General features: G+C 38.5%; 1 protein-coding gene across 1 annotated transcript; it reads left to right on the top strand.

The window, feature by feature from the left end:
• The first annotated feature begins 2,376 nt into the window (after positions 1-2,376).
• On the top strand, positions 2,377-14,414 carry LOC122649575 (homeobox-leucine zipper protein REVOLUTA-like). The gene is made up of 18 exons (XM_043842777.1): positions 2,377-2,751; positions 3,331-3,490; positions 4,004-4,089; positions 4,196-4,286; positions 4,410-4,505; positions 4,684-4,797; positions 4,944-5,027; positions 6,952-7,107; positions 7,184-7,258; positions 7,381-7,487; positions 7,659-7,842; positions 9,371-9,559; positions 9,910-9,990; positions 10,456-10,590; positions 11,593-11,930; positions 12,158-12,263; positions 13,834-13,983; positions 14,185-14,414. Exons 1-18 carry the CDS (start codon positions 2,522-2,524, stop codon positions 14,329-14,331), a joined length of 2,529 nt encoding a protein of 842 aa, XP_043698712.1. The 5' UTR covers positions 2,377-2,521; the 3' UTR covers positions 14,332-14,414.
• The last annotated feature ends 1,779 nt before the right edge of the window (positions 14,415-16,193 follow it).

Raw genomic sequence — 16,193 nt, forward strand, 5'->3', positions numbered from 1 at the left:
CCTATGGCACTTATTCCTTTCTTGTGATTGGGTCAAACGAATATGGGTTGCAGGACCACTGGGCTTAAGGCCCGACTGTCTAGGTTTTGCTAGTTTTAGTAGGTTTTGTAATTTCGTTTACTATCAGCTTCGATCTGATAAAAGTATGTTGTCCTGGTTTTTCAGTGTTTTCATAATTACTTGCTACTTTATTTGGTCTGTTAGAAACAAGGTTGTGGTCGGTTCTGTTTAGTCTGACCCCTCTGGGGTTTTGAAGGTTGTTCAAAGATGGATTGAAGACTTGAATCTGGTTTCGGCGTCGTTCTCTGTGTTGGATTCTATGCCAGCTCCTGCTGATTCACAATTCGAATTAAGTCCATTATCTTTTCAAACACCTTATTATGACTATCCTATTTTAATTTGTGCAGGTTTCTGTTCCTCCGGACTAACTAGGGCTGGTTGGGCCTTTCTCATCTTGATTCAGGGAATGTTTAGGTTTTTTGATGCAGGGGCAATACTGCTAACGATGGAACATAAGCATTATATTTGTGCGCTTCGTATTGGATTAACCTGGGCTGCCTCCATTGGGTTGAGGATAAAAGAAATTTGGTGTGATAACCCAAATATCACTCAATGTCTATGGTCATGGTTCTTGTTTGATAGTTATCTTTATATAGCAAACTTAACACATGATGTACAGTTTACGCTTATCACTAATGGATTTTGTATGACTATAGCAAAAAATCTGGCAAAACATGCTTGTACACATTCTATGTAGCTATTTCCTTTTCTGTTTTCATAAAAATAAAATAAAAATAAAAACTAATTTACAGAAGAAAAAAAAAAAACAAAGGATACTATAGAAGATTACAAGTTCTAAATAGCAATTTGGTTCTCCTTCAGCTGTGGTGGTGGGAGCTGGAGAGTCCAGTCTAGTAAAAACACCAAAAATAAGGATGGTTTTGATCATTTCACAAGTGGGATCCAAGTGGGCACCTTTGAAATGACCATAATCCCCTTGTTACAAGCATTGTTTAGTCCAGGATAGTTGTCTACACAACCTCCTCCTTCCCCGTCCCCCACCCCCTGATAATTAAAAAAAAAGCTAAAACTAAACTGTCTGATGTAAATTATCAGAAGTGAGGGACATATTTGTAAAAAATGCTAAACTTCAGAGGACGCACTTGAGTGACGCATGTCGCGAAAAATAAAGGACAAATACGTAATTTTGATTGCTTTAAAGAAGGTACAGGATTTTCGAAGTGCGGGCAAGGAGACTTAAATTGTTTTTAATTTTCTTCATTAGTGTTCGATTGTGATTTGTGAAAGACCTCTCTCTCTCTCTCTCAACTGTTCTAATCTGCTCATCCACTCCACACTCTCCTAGTCTCCTCTCCTCTTTTCTCTCTGAAATGAAAAAATGATACACAGCAAGTTAAACTACCTTACTCCTAAGTCCCAATCTTTCATGTCCGTTTGAATCATCTTTCTCATCACTGTTTCTCTGCAGCAGAGATGGTTAGGGTTTCAGTTTCTCCCCTTGAACCTCCCCCATTTCCGGACTTTCTGTAGCTCTCTGATGTTGGGGAGAAAAGGCTCTCTCCACGAAGAACGAACAACTTTTTTTTTTGTTGTTCTTCTCAAGTCCTTAAAATTTGACACGGTTTCAACTATTGCTCTGGAGATATTGCTGTACTTGTTTCCGAGCTTGAAATGTGAAGATTGTGATTCGAACTTCGAACAGAGGAGAAAACTCTGATATTTGAGTAGAAGCTTTTGGAGGAGAAACTGATAAAGTAGAGCTTTCTTGTGTGGATAGATTGTTCTGTGGTTACGAGCTCGTACCGTGGCTATTGTTGGCTGAGATCGAGGCAGATAGAGGGTTTTTGCGTGTTGAGGATCTTCTACGAGTAACTCTCTCGTTATTTTGCTGAGATTTATAGGCTGCAATCTTGTTTCCTGGAAGAACTAGGCGAGTATCCTCTCCTTTGTTTGATCTTAAAGAACTTGGCGAGTAATTTTTTTTGTTCTTTGAAGGTATTGGTTGAAATCAAGGAGTAATATTCTGTTAAAGGCTTTAGTTCTGAGATCGTGAAGTTGAAGTCGCAGTACTTTAGAGCACACACTCTTCTCGTTTTGAACACTATAAATGATTAAAGTGAACCGCTTCGGTTTTCTTTAACTATTAAAGGAGGAATGCGATGGTTTTGTTTCAAAATTCCAGGATCAGTAAGTTCCAGAAAACGCGATGTGGCAGGAATCTTCGCCAACAGAGAAAGAAAGGTTGCAGACAAGAAAAGCAGTTTTATTTCACAGATGCTAGTTCGAGCTTTTTGGTTTTAATTTCGTAATTACGGTGGTAGTGTAAGCCCTCGTAAAAGGTCTACGGGCGGTTTTTGCCCGTTTTTCTCAGAGACGGAGTTTACGAGAGAATCTTAAAGTAAAGCAGTTAGCTAAAGAGGGCGCTCAGAAGTCAGAGCTTCTACTTCTGTCTCTTTCTTTTGCATATCGGATTCGAATTCGCGTGGCTTAAGAACAAAAAATGGCGATGGCTATAGTGCCGCATAGGGAGAGCAGCAGTGGTAGCATCAATAGGCATCTCGATAACGGAAAATATGTCCGTTACACCACCGAGCAGGTTGAAGCCCTCGAACGAGTTTACGCGGAATGTCCCAAGCCGAGTTCGATGCGACGGCAGCAGCTGATCCGCGAGTGCCCCATCTTGTCTAACATCGAACCCAAGCAGATCAAAGTCTGGTTTCAGAATCGCAGGCAAGAACTCGCCTTCTATGTTTCTATTAATTCGTATTTCTTGTCATTTTAGTGTAATCTCTGTTTTTGGTATGTCCGATCCGCATCGCCGGGTCCATGCAATGGCTTTAAATAGGTCTCTACGACTCAACCGTGTCGAAGGTGAACTCGGACGAGTCTTGATTCAAAGCGATTTCTAGCCATTGCTTGTGAAATCTTTGCTTTTTAAGGGAAGTAATCGAAAGTTCGAAACCTGGAACAATTTTTCATCAGGAGAAACTGTTATTTTCTTCATCCTTAGAAATTTAACCCGGCGAGGAAAAATTGCCATGGATGAAAAAAAGAACAACTCTTTGTTACTTCCAAGAAGCTCGTTATTCGAATATCGCTTTTGGGTTTCTGGAATCGGACCGGCTTCGAATTCCTCTTTAGCTTTTGCGAAGAACGAGGATGGTTTTATGCCTTGGGATTCGATTTGTTTTTCTCTTTAGTAGGGGGCCTGATGGTAACAAAGAGAGAAAAATGGGGATTTAAGCATTTGTTTTTTTACTCTTTTATTGTCATATAAATATAAATATAAATATAATAAATTTCTTGTAGGTGTCGAGAGAAGCAGAGAAAAGAGGCTTCTCGACTTCAAACTGTGAACCGGAAGTTAACTGCCATGAACAAGTTGTTGATGGAGGAGAACGATCGCCTTCAAAAGCAGGTGTCGCAGCTGGTATACGAAAATGGTTATATGCGGCAGCAATTGCAAAACGTAAGTTGTCTTGAGTACAAGCTTTTACAGTTTTACCAGTCTTAAACTTTACATTTGTTACTATGGCTTTTCCTTTTCCTTACGCCTTAAAGCTTCGCCCTTTTCCCTCCCGCATTTCCAACCCCACTCAGTGCGGTGTACTTTTTTTTTTGGCATCTATGAAAGGGTTAGGGATCAATAGTTTAATGCTAACCAGGATTTCTTGCATCGTTCTGCTTGAACTAATTGAAATCTGGGAGGAGCACCTAAAGGTGTTTGGAAAAGATTATTTATTATATACAATTTTTAGTTTTTCCCACTATTGACTCTAACTACCACAGGTGAAATGATTGAGAACTTGGACTTATATCCATGCTCTCTCTTGTAATATATTTCTATGATACTGAGGGGAAAAGATTGCTGAAATTTATAGAAAATGGAGCTTTTGATTCCTTCGGATGTGTTACCTTTTTCTTCTTATTATGTCATTGATGGGTTTTGTAATTATTAATTAATTGAGATAATTTTGTGTAGGCATCTGCAGCAACTACGGATGGAAGCTGCGAGTCTGTAGTTACCACACCTCAGCATCCGCTTAGGGATGCAAATAATCCTGCTGGGTAATCCTGAATAGCCAGTTACTTTTAAGTGGTTTATGCGTTCCGTTTTGTTTTCTAACATAGTAACACTGCTTCTGATGAATGCTGAATATGTTCTTTTTTGCAGACTCCTCTCAATTGCAGAGGAGACATTGGCAGAGTTCCTTTCAAAGGCTACAGGAACTGCTGTTGATTGGGTCCAGATGCCTGGGATGAAGGTCTTTTTGTTTGTTTGGATGGCTATTTTGTTTATTTTCAGAAGTTAAAGCAGAATTATGTATATCCGTCCTGCCCTATGTGAAACTGAAACTCCAAAACTACTTGTTTAACTTTGTGATCAGCCTGGTCCGGATTCGGTTGGGATTGTTGCCATTTCCCACAGTTGCAGTGGAGTGGCAGCACGAGCCTGCGGTCTAGTGAGTTTAGAACCTACAAAGGTAAGTTTAGCACACTCAAACTGAAATTCCCTTATGTAAAATGGAATTGATATGGGCATCTTCAGAGGGTTTACTGAATTACTGTGTGGGTTTCATGAAGGCATTGGGGATTATTGACCTTCCAGTCTGGCATTAGTCAGGTTTTGACAACTAATTGTCACTTTTCTTTCTTTCGTAGATTGCAGAAATCCTTAAAGACCGTCCATCTTGGTTTCGAGATTGTCGGAGCCTTGAAGTCTTTACCATGTTTCCAGCTGGAAATGGGGGAACAATTGAATTATTGTACATGCAGGTAGGAAAGAGTAATTTTAATTCTCTTTTAATTCCTTCCCCACCCCCTCCCCCTCTCTTTTTTTTTTTTTCTGACTTTCCATGGCATAACTTTGTACTCTTCATTGTTTTTTCTTTTCAAATTGATTTCTTACTTGCTGTTTCCAGATGTATGCTCCAACTACATTGGCCCCTGCACGAGATTTCTGGACTCTGAGATATACTACGAGTCTAGAAGATGGCAGTCTTGTGGTATTTATTTTTCCATTTTCAGTATCTATTATATTTGCAACCTATTTCTCTCCTGATTGCCTTTAGATGCGAGGATGGAACTTTTATTTACTCACAATAGCATTCTTGTGTTGTATTGAAATTTTATTCCCAAAGTCCAATGCTTATGCACCTACAGTATGCTTTCTTCTAACACAAACCCCCTCTTATGTTAACGATGGAAACTTTCACTTCAGATGATTTGAGAAAACCCAAAATTTCTAGATTCACCATGTCTACCAAAATTCGCATTGAGTCATGTATACTGATTCTTGGTTCACAGTGAATCTGCACAATGGGATGAAGCAAGTGAATAAAATCTACAGTTGACTTGTTATAACACTTCGAACTGCCTTTATTCTTTATAAAAAATGGGATACTGGAAAAATGAAAATTCATTCCGCTTTGTCTAAAATCCATAAATATAACCTTGTGACTTCAGAAAATTGAGTTCCCAAACTATAGGAATCAATGTTATGTATTGACTTAATAAACGTTAACTCAAATTTAGGTACCTGGATCACTAGTCATCCTACAAATGATGAATTGTGAAGCAAAATTTTGATCCCAGTGTGAACATGGTAATTATGGAATTAACAAACCCAAATGGTATAATTTAATAGCTAGAAATACTTTTCAAGGGTAGGGGTGGAATTTGTGCATGTTTTGTAAGCTTCATGGGCTTATGTCTCGGCTTTAGAAGTCAGCTTTTAGTGATTATGAGGGTTACAAAGGGCAAGCCAATAAGAATATTTCGTTTAGAATCTTTGCTGCCAAAAGCTTGAGAAGCATCTCTCCCCCTCCCACTTCTGGTGGTAAAGATTCTGAAAGAAATGTTCTTATCGGGCACACCCTCTTAACCCTGTGGTCACTTAAAAGTTGGATAATAGAAGCATAGGAGCAGAAGCCTAAGGATCTTTCCCAAACATGCCCTTCACTTTGAGATTGCTTGACTTTCCCAGACATGCCCTAAATGGGAGATCTCAAATTGCAAACTGGCATAATGATATATGCTGACATAAGGCACTGCAAAGCCTTGCAATAATTACTTTAAGGTAAATGTTTTCTGGACTTTGCTGTCCACTGTGGAATCTATGATTGTACTTAGCTGTGCCATATGGAAGGGTGGTGTGGCAATTCTTACCATTGGATGGATTTTCAGGCAATGGTTTGATAGGCCATGTGTCAAATTTCAGGCTTAAATTCAATCATTTATTCCTCAATGTATTTGCTTACACCGGCTCCTTTGTACAAGTATTGGTTTGCACCCTCTCGGTAGTCTTGGATTTCTCAATGCCTACATGGCTAACTCCTTTTGGGCTGAACCCTGGCATGTGAGCAGGGGACCTTGGGGGGCTGTGTCTGCAAAATTTCAGCCCCATCTGGCTTGGCCATTGAACAACTAGATCTGTCATCCATAGGTTCATAGTGGATGGGCCATCAAAACCTCTCCTCTTAATTTAATAGTGTCATCGTCTTCGCAGGGATTTATTTTATGTTTGCTCGTCTTTTCATCTGTTGAGCTTTTTAAGCCCATTCTTTTTGGCAGCTGCTTGATTACTTTAGGATGCTTACAGTCATCCAATGGGCCCTGTGTTGGCATGCTGAATGATAGTTCCAATCCCAGTCTATTGTGTCATGTATGTAACTATATGTCTATTGTGTCGTGTATGTATATATATTTTAGTGAATGGTTTCCATCCATTGTTGCCTTACATTTCCCCATATTCAGAAGTCTGAATTTTGATTGTTGCTTTGTTCGCTAATTGTGTGGGGGCAAGATACTGATATCATAAAATGGGAAAGCGTGGTTTCTCTTTTTGGTTCTAAAGTTTAAGTTTTACATTGGTGTAAACAGACTGAATCTTATATGCTCTTTGGTATTTGTTTGTGTTGATATCTCAAGGTTTGTGAGAGGTCATTGTCTGGTTCTGGTGGTGGCCCAAATGCATCAGCTGCTTCACAATTTGTGAGAGCTGAGATGTTACCCAGTGGTTATTTGATTCGACCGTGTGATGGGGGAGGGTCGATCATACACATTGTTGACCACCTAGATCTTGAGGTTTGTGTTATCTTGTTGGATATTTGAAGTTAACCTTCCTTTGCAAACAACTTACCGTCTCCTGTTTGTTATTCAGGCATGGAGTGTGCCAGAGGTGCTGCGACCTCTATATGAGTCGTGCAAAATTGTGGCTCAGAAAATGACGATTGCAGTAAGTGGCGAACTATATATAAAATTCCTGGACATGCATGCACTTGTTTTCACACTCACACAGTCACATACACACAAACTTACACAAAGGAGGAGATACACTGATAAAGCATTTCTGCATAGGCACTGCGCCACATCAGGCAAATAGCTCAAGAGACTAGTGGTGAGGTAGTGTATGGATTGGGCAGGCAGCCAGCTGTTCTTCGTACTTTTAGCCAGAGATTGAGCAGGTAGCTTTTAGATTCGTTTAAGTTTCTTGTTCATCTCCTCTATTTATATCTCTATTTTTGCCCATTCAACCTCTGGTTTTGGCTTTTAATTTTATGTGATTTATTTATATCTTTCTTTCGTTATATTATGTACATTTTTACATGTATTTTATTTTATTTAATGCCTTGTAGAGGGTTCAATGATGCCATCAACGGATTTAATGATGATGGCTGGTCATTGATGAACTGTGATGGTGCTGAAGATGTGGTAGTTGCTATTAATTCAACCAAGAACATGGCCACCGTTACAAATCCTGCCAATGCTCTTCCCTTGCCTGGAGGCGTCCTCTGTGTTAAGGCATCTATGCTACTTCGAGTGAGTTCAGAATCATTTACTGAAGGCATCCAATCAATCATTCTGATTGAATTTCCCTTCAATGTGTTATCTGCTATTGATTTATTTTCCTACTATCTCAATCATTATGTTGAAGGGAAGAATTAGATCTTTATCACCCTTCCATGAACAATCTGAATTGCCAAATGAGGAAGTATTATGACTTGGTGCAAAGTGGGAAACCTTTTTATTAGACTTGGTCAACAGACTTGGAACACTAAAAGGTCCCTATATCGGGGGCTTGAGCCAACAAGTTACACTTAATTTTTTGAATTGGCTATTTGTTGATTGGTGATCTTGAAATTTACCTTGTCTTTCAAGCATGATACCTGTCAAAACCAGTAGAGCATTAGGAAGAACCGAAATTTCAAATTCGCTATGGGACAATTTAGTATTTCTTCATTCATTCCCATTTTTGCATATGCGCATAATTGTTGCTATAATTGAAATGGAAAAGGATTTCATATTGAAAAGAATGGATAAATCCATTTCATTTTCTTATGTTTTATATGTGGCATTCTGTTCTATACTTGTGAGAATCCTTGTTCTAGAATGAACCTAGGTTCAGATTAACAGGGTTGCAAGAAAGCCCTAAAACAGAATTAGGTCAACAATGGGTTCAATATCAACCTTATCCAATGGAACTCAGATTCTGAGCAATGATTATAAACTGTTAGAATAACAGCCAAAACTGTGAAGTTTGAAACCCGTAATCCAAAATCAATTGATTTCTTATAATAAAAGATCAGCAGGTCTGATCTGGCTGGATTCTCCTTATGGGAGGCAACCAATTAATAGTAAATTGTTACCAACTTAGTTGGTGTTTTTTATGTGATCTGGTGTGTGGTGGCCATATTGTCATTCCATCCCTCTATCTTGTTGAATCCATGTGGTCCTATTTCTCTTTAGTGGTCAAAATTTGTGGACATGTTAGACATCGACACATGTGGTGCATTATTTTCCAAAAAGTATCTTGATACGCTTGGCCAGTCACCCGTAAACCTTATCTGCCTGCACAGAGGGAAATATTATAATACTATTGAGTGAAAAAAGTTCTCTTAGACTGCTTGACAAGGAACTTTGTCTACACCCTTTACAGGTCTATTTTTCTGATCCATGTGGACAGTTGGACATGTTTCAATACTATCATTGTAGAGATAAGGTAAATTTCAGGTTGGCCACATGTCAAATTTCATGGCCCACCTCAATTGTATGGTCTACCACGTGTTGACTTTCCTCTGCATTTTCTCTGTCAGTAAACCACTCTTTGCCTTGTTGACTGTCCATTTTTTAAAGTTTTATATAGTCACATGGTGAAATTTTGGTGCTGAAATTGACCACACTAAGTAGATAGGGATGTGAACAACATGACCACTTGTTGTATGGTTATCATGTGGAGCTTGAGTGGTTGGGTCCTAGTTATGAGGTACCATAAATTCCATACATTGTTTTAACTTTAGTGTGTTCTTTGTTGGCTAAAAAACTGATAAAATACCCGTTCCTTTTTCAGAATGTTCCTCCTGCATTATTGATCCGGTTTCTGAGGGAGCACCGCTCTGAGTGGGCTAATTTCAACGTTGATGCCTATTCTGCTGTGTCTTTGAAAGCCGGTTCATATGCCTTCCAGGGATTGAGACCCACCAGGTTCTCCGGGAGCCAAGTCATCATGCCTCTTGGTCAGACCGTAGAACATGAAGAGGTTTGTTCATGCTCTTGGTTTTATTTATGATTTTGTGTACTCCATTTTTGTTTGCTTAATATGCAATAGCAATTTAAGCTGACCCCAAACGTCTTAGTTTTTTCACTTCCTCATAATGAAGCCGTAGAGGTAGTCTGCGTTTCTCTCCCTGAAATGCCTTTACCCCGCTCCCTACTTTTTATATTTTTTGTGATCAGTTATTAAGTTCCAAAAATCCAAGGTGATGAGGAGTGGGTGCTTCACTAATTTGAATTCACATTTATCTGATAGATTATTTTTACACTTGCCTTTATCCCAACCTATCTTTTTTCTTTACTGATGCTTATTGTTATCGCTGGAGAATATTTCAGATGCTTGAAGTAATTCGACTTGAAGGCCATGCACTCACTCAAGAAGAGGCTGTTCTGTCCAGGGATATTCATCTCTTACAGGTGAGGTGTCTCTTCAGTCTGTCACCATGAATTGCTTATTGTCTTTTCCTCTTATTATTGGTTTAGTACTCATTACTTAGTTTAGGAGTTAAGTTATCCAATCCTTATGAGAAAGTGAAAGAAAGTGTTTTTTTTGTATATCTGAAAACACCCTGTCAGAATGAAGACGTTGGTGGCATGGACTGAAGTTCAGCATGAATCAGACAGTTTATGTCATTCGGTTGTTTATATGCTTTTTGACATGGTTGGTTGGGAATTTGTAGATGCATAGATAGCTTGGGAGAAGCTTGTGGCAGGAAATATAAAGAAATTCTTGGAAATCTCTTGGTCTGCTATATCTTTCTTGCAATTTTAAATGGAAAAAAATGAAGAATTTATTAGAACCTTAGGTTGCTGTTTACTTATTGCATATTTTAGTTGTCCTGATATTGATTTTACTGTACCTTGACTTGTTCTCTGGTGCAGATTTGTAGTGGAGTGGATGAGAATGCAGTGGGAGCCTGCTCTGAACTTGTTTTTGCTCCAATTGATGAAATGTTTCCAGATGATGCTCCACTGCTACCCTCAGGATTCCGGATTATACCCTTGGATTCAAAAACAGTTGAGTTTTGATATTTTCCTATTGAATATCTTTTTTCCTCACAATATTATGTAAAAATTCTCTCCTGTTTCATATTTTTGGACCCAATTTATTCTCAGACGACTTATAAGCTGTGGGTTTACGACAATGCGTAAACCTCTAAATTCCCTGAATGAGTTGATATTCTTGGGAAAGTTTAGTAGCTATTGATCCTTAATCTTATTGTGGCTATTTAATTAGCTATTCGTTTATAAAACAGAATATGGTTCAGTAGTTAGAACGAGTTTAACTAAACTTATTTGAGCAATAAATGAGTTCATCAATAAACAGGCTCATCAGTATTCTTTAAGAATTTCCCTATTTTTTTAGGGCCAGAGAGTTTTGAATTGGCTAATTGGTCCGTTGACCAACAAGTCCTTTGTGGCTTTTACGTTGTCTTTCACACCAGAAACTAGTAATCTAGTGAAGCCAGATAATATGAAGGGAGGGTTCTTTTGTCGGTATATTCATCGACTGTTGTAGAAGAAGAAATTATAAGAACTTGGATGCTATGTTCAGATCCTGGATGAATCTACTCTCTCATTTCTATTGGATGGGGGTGTTGCTGTTGCTGTTGTTCTTTTTACTATAAAAAGCTTCTTGTATTATCGAGACTATTTTATAGGTGTGCAATCTTTCTATATTTTATTGTTCTTCATTCTGTATGCACTGCAACTGCCACCACAGCTCCTGCCTGCTGTAGGTAAAGTTGTTTTGGAATAAGTTATATACTGCATGATTTTGGAGTGAACTCTACTACTCTCAGATTTTGTATATTGTGTGTGTGTGTGTGTGCTCCATTATTGATATTCTGCAAACAGTTATTACATCCTAGATTGAGTCAATGTATCTTAACACTACATAGTTGGGGTTTTGAATGCCTTCTGCTTTCGTCCTTTTATCATTTCAAGTTGAGGATATATCAGTAAAAGTATGTGGGTCTAAGTCTTCTTGCCTCCAAACTGATGGTTACTTCTATACAGTGTGAGACAGAAGATGCATTGACTGCACATCGGACATTGGACCTGGCATCCAGTCTTGAAGTAGGCCCAGCCACAAATCGAGCATCTGGAGATGCATCTCCAAGTACTTGTAATGCGCGGTCGGTGTTGACCATTGCTTTCCAATTCCCTTTTGAGAACCATCTCCATGATAATGTTGCAACAATGGCTAGACACTATGTCCGCAGTGTGATTTCCTCTGTTCAAAGGGTTGCAATGGCCATTGCTCCATCAGGACTTGGCCCACATGTGGGGCCAAAGTTATCACCAGGCTCTCCGGAAGCTCTCACACTTTCTCAGTGGATCTGCCAAAGCTATAGGCAAGATCTCTTAATCCTTAGTTCACGTTCAGAAGTTAAGATGTACATGTTTGGAACCAGTATCTCTGTTTGTGTATTGGTGTTTCCATCATTTTCCATTCCTCTCCAAGGCACCACTGATCAAAGTTGGGAATACCTAAATAGAATCCGATGATTCACCTGGACTAACTCGTGTATTATCCTCTTTCACTACTAAGATTTTGTTTCTTGTTTCTGTTTTCTTATAGTTATCATCTTGGGACAGAATTGCTAAGGTCTGATTGCCAGACTGGTGACACTGTGTTGAAACAACTCTGGCATTATCCAGATGCCATATTATGCTGCTCATTAAAGGTATCGTTACAGTTTTCCTCCAATAAACTCCATATTTTGTATTGTCTAGTGTGATGGTTTGCTGATCAGTACCCCTCGTCGCCAGCTGGTTGTCTATTTGACTTTGTCATCCAAGGTGTGAGGGTTCATGTACTGGTTGCCCTTAAGGGCCTTGCAGTCTCCTTCTGACTTCTGTAGTGTATGGTTAACGAGGTGCTTGACCAGGCTGTCACTGTGACCTGCCGACTTGAATGTTCAAAGAACTGAAATGATTCATATCTATGTTCATTGATGTGAATTATTGCTAACCATAGTTTTCAAAAACCAGACAGGACTGGCCAGTCAAAACTCACACATCTGGCCTCCTTACCTGCTTTGGGTTCTCCTGTTTTAGTTCCTGGTTCTGTGAAAGTTGGCCGTTAAGCTGGATAGAACTTAAACTGGCCATCTTTCTGATTTGTATCTGATCAGGTTTTTACTAACATTACAAATTTGACTGTTTTGAGGATTTGAATTTTGAATTTATGAAAAAAATCTCTTCATCAAACAAAACTTGTACAAAGTTATATATCTAGAAGCCTCTATAATAAACTATTATTATGAGCTCTATATGTACTATTTAGCTTGGTGCCAATTTTGATATGACACCAATAAGTGTATCTCTCACCCTTGGGGGCTGGCCACCCTCTTCCCTCCTTGTTTAAGCTCAAAGTCCATCTCATGTGACTGTCCCTCTCCACTACTTGCACTATCATATGTTAAGTTTTGGTCCAATATAAGTTCACATGTCGGAATAATGCTTTGAAATTTGTTTAAAGTCAATTTCTTTTCAAGGATTTGAATCCTTGAAGAAACGAGGGAGTATCTATATGTATGGTGGGCCATATGATTGAGTTAGGCAACCAAATTTGTTGTGCCCTGTCCAGGGAATCCTGGTCTATACATTGACCAAATTATCCTTTCATGTTGCAGAAATGATGGCGGCAAAGATTTCCTCTCCTAGCCTCCCCCTCGTGTTTTTTTTTCTTCCTTTGAGACACTGTTACCTGATCTGAAATGGTTAATGTTACAGCTATTTGAACCAATACTTTGTGGTGACATATCTTCATTCTTAATACAAATGTGCTTTAGGAATTTCTGCTGTTGCTATGTCACGTGCCTTTTCTTTTTATGCTAATCTTTTGGTGAACATTAGTTAGTGAAATATCCTTATACAAGTGTGATGTTGCTTGACCCTTAATTTCTGGAAGTAGATTATTTCCTGCAATTGGGTCTCATATAGGTGCAAGGACATGCAAATTGCAAATAAAAGGAACTTCTTTTTGTTTTTGAATTTTAATTTCAGAACACTGTTAAGAGGTGGAGGTGGTATTTTGAAGACTTAACAAAGTTCAAGTGATCACAATCAGCAGATGTCTAGATCTTCTTTCTTAGTTGAAGTTAGCTCTAAGTATTGATTGGAACTGTTTGTGTCAGCCTTGTTGAATTGAACTGGAAAGATTACGACTTCATGGCAAAATTTGTTAACCTCCTTTAAGCTGTATGAATGCAACAAATGAAAGATTGACAAGGTGGTCTTATTGGTGTGCAGCCCCTACCAGTTTTCACCTTTGCCAACCAGGCAGGGTTAGACATGCTGGAAACCACATTGGTGGCTCTACAGGACATTACGCTGGATAAGATATTCGATGAGTCCGGTAGAAAGGCAGTGTGCTCAGACTTTTCAAAGATAATGCAACAGGTATGCTTCAGCCGTGCTTGGAGTACGCTGCTGCTATTGGCTTATAATGATTTTGCCCTCGGCATATTGTGGCCATTTAAAATGTCTATTTGCAATAGCAACTCCCTCAGTCTCTTCATTTTAAAATTTCCGGGGACAAATGCTGATATATTTTTTGTAATGTGTTCCCATCTCTGTGCATTGGGTTTATGTTCTTTGCAGGGTTTTGCTTATCTGCCTGGTGGACTCTGCATCTCAACCATGGGGCGCCACATTTCCTATGAACAAGCCATTGCGTGGAAAGTCCTTGCAGAAGAGAACACTGTACATTGCCTTGCCTTCTCTTTTGTCAACTGGTCTTTTGTGTAAAACATGGTTTATTGACCCAAGCTAGAGAGAGAGAGAGAGTTCTATTTATTTCATGTTTCATTTTATTAGAAATTTTTTTGCCCAAAATCCTGGTTTGTCTACCATGGAGGAAGAGAAAAAATATGAGGACATTTAGCTAATGATAGGAATTTATAGTGATGAAGCTGTGTCTGGGTGCAAGTAAAAGGAAGGTAAGTGAAATTGGTTCAAGAAAGAAAACTTCTGGTACCATGATCGTGTGACCTACTTAAAACTCTTATCATATTAGGTAATTATATTTTTTTGATGTAATCTTTATCATCTCAAATTTTGTTGCAAAGTAAAAAAATTTAATAATTAGATTTGGAATGTTTTGAAGTTAGTTACACAGTGATTATTGATAATGAGTACAAAAGTTTCTATTGTAACTTGATGTTAACATCATGTCCTTTCGTTTTCCTTCCAACCAGACAAACCTGATCAGAATGGAAGAGCTTTGAGGTTCAAAGCTTCTCGAACAAGTTTTCAGTTGTAATGAAACGCCAGGTTCATCTTTTTGGGTCCAGTGTATTGCAGGCTTTGTCTGGTTTGCAAAGAAAAGAAAGAGGGAAGTGAAATCAATTCAATACCAAAGTAGAAGCTTTAATATTCACTACTTAATGATTGTGTAGCCAATTTAAAACATTCTAGATCTGGTTATTAAATTTTACTATATTTTGCAATTAAATGGTTTTGATTTAAAAGTAAATTAAAGATTATATAAAAAAATATAATTATCAAATATGGTAAGAATTTTAGATGGGTTAAATAGCCATGATTGTAAATCACTTTCCCTTTCACTTTTTTTTGTTTTGGCTTGCAACTAGAGGTAGCTGCGTAGTGGTGCTCAACGGTATGATCTGCATGGTAGTGGTGAGACTAGGAACATGTAGGCATGTAGCGGATGCGAGGGTTTTGTTACTGAGACTGGGTTGAAGCATATATATATATATATTTTTTTATGAAAACAGAAGGAAAAATACTTAAAAGCTTGTGTAGAATACTTAGTGGTTGGCTTGTGCATAGGACGCAAGGTTTAGTGCTATAGCTAAGCAGAAATTCTCTTTAAAAGTAGTAAAGGTAATATCTAGGGACCTGTCACTTATCTACATTAAGTCGTTAATGGAGTACCAAGGCCACGAAGAATTATTAGGGGATGGAAGAACATCGACGATCATTTGATTAGAACACCATATTTCCTTGATCTTCAAACCCATACGGGCTGCATGATCTAGACTAGTTCTGATACTTTATAATTCTGGTTCCCAGACCGTAGAAGACATAGTATACTTTGCAGCTAATAACAAAAACGTTCCATCTGTCAAAAAAATATACAACCAGCCTACCAGTCTTACTCCTGGGGTCTGGATTCTTGCACACATTAAAATAGGATATTTAAGCAAAGGAATTGGATTCCATAAAACCACTGTGCAAATATCGTCGGGCTTCTTAAATACAATATTGGGAGAACAAGGAAGGGGGTGTAAATGTAAATCCGTTATCCATCGTGAAACTTGGTTTAGCACCCATGTAGCATTTGGTTTCTCAAAGCCAAATATAACCTTGTTTCTGGCAGTCCATATAAAATAGCAAGTATTGATAAAGACCTCAAAAAACCAAATGGTTGAGGCCTTATCTGACATGAAGAGAAAAAATCAAAACAAAATCTGCTTAGGGAATCATAGACCAGAAATTCAGTATGTAATCCCAGAGGTCTTGCCACCCAAATATGTTTGACCCAATCGCATGAAAGGAATAGATGCCAGTAGGATTCAATACCATTTCCACTAAAGGCACAAGAGGGATTGACCTGGAGCCATTTGAAAATGGATGCCTTGACCGGG

The sequence above is a fragment of the Telopea speciosissima genome, chromosome 2 (genome assembly GCF_018873765.1).
Source record: "Telopea speciosissima isolate NSW1024214 ecotype Mountain lineage chromosome 2, Tspe_v1, whole genome shotgun sequence".
NCBI lineage: Eukaryota > Viridiplantae > Streptophyta > Magnoliopsida > Proteales > Proteaceae > Telopea > Telopea speciosissima.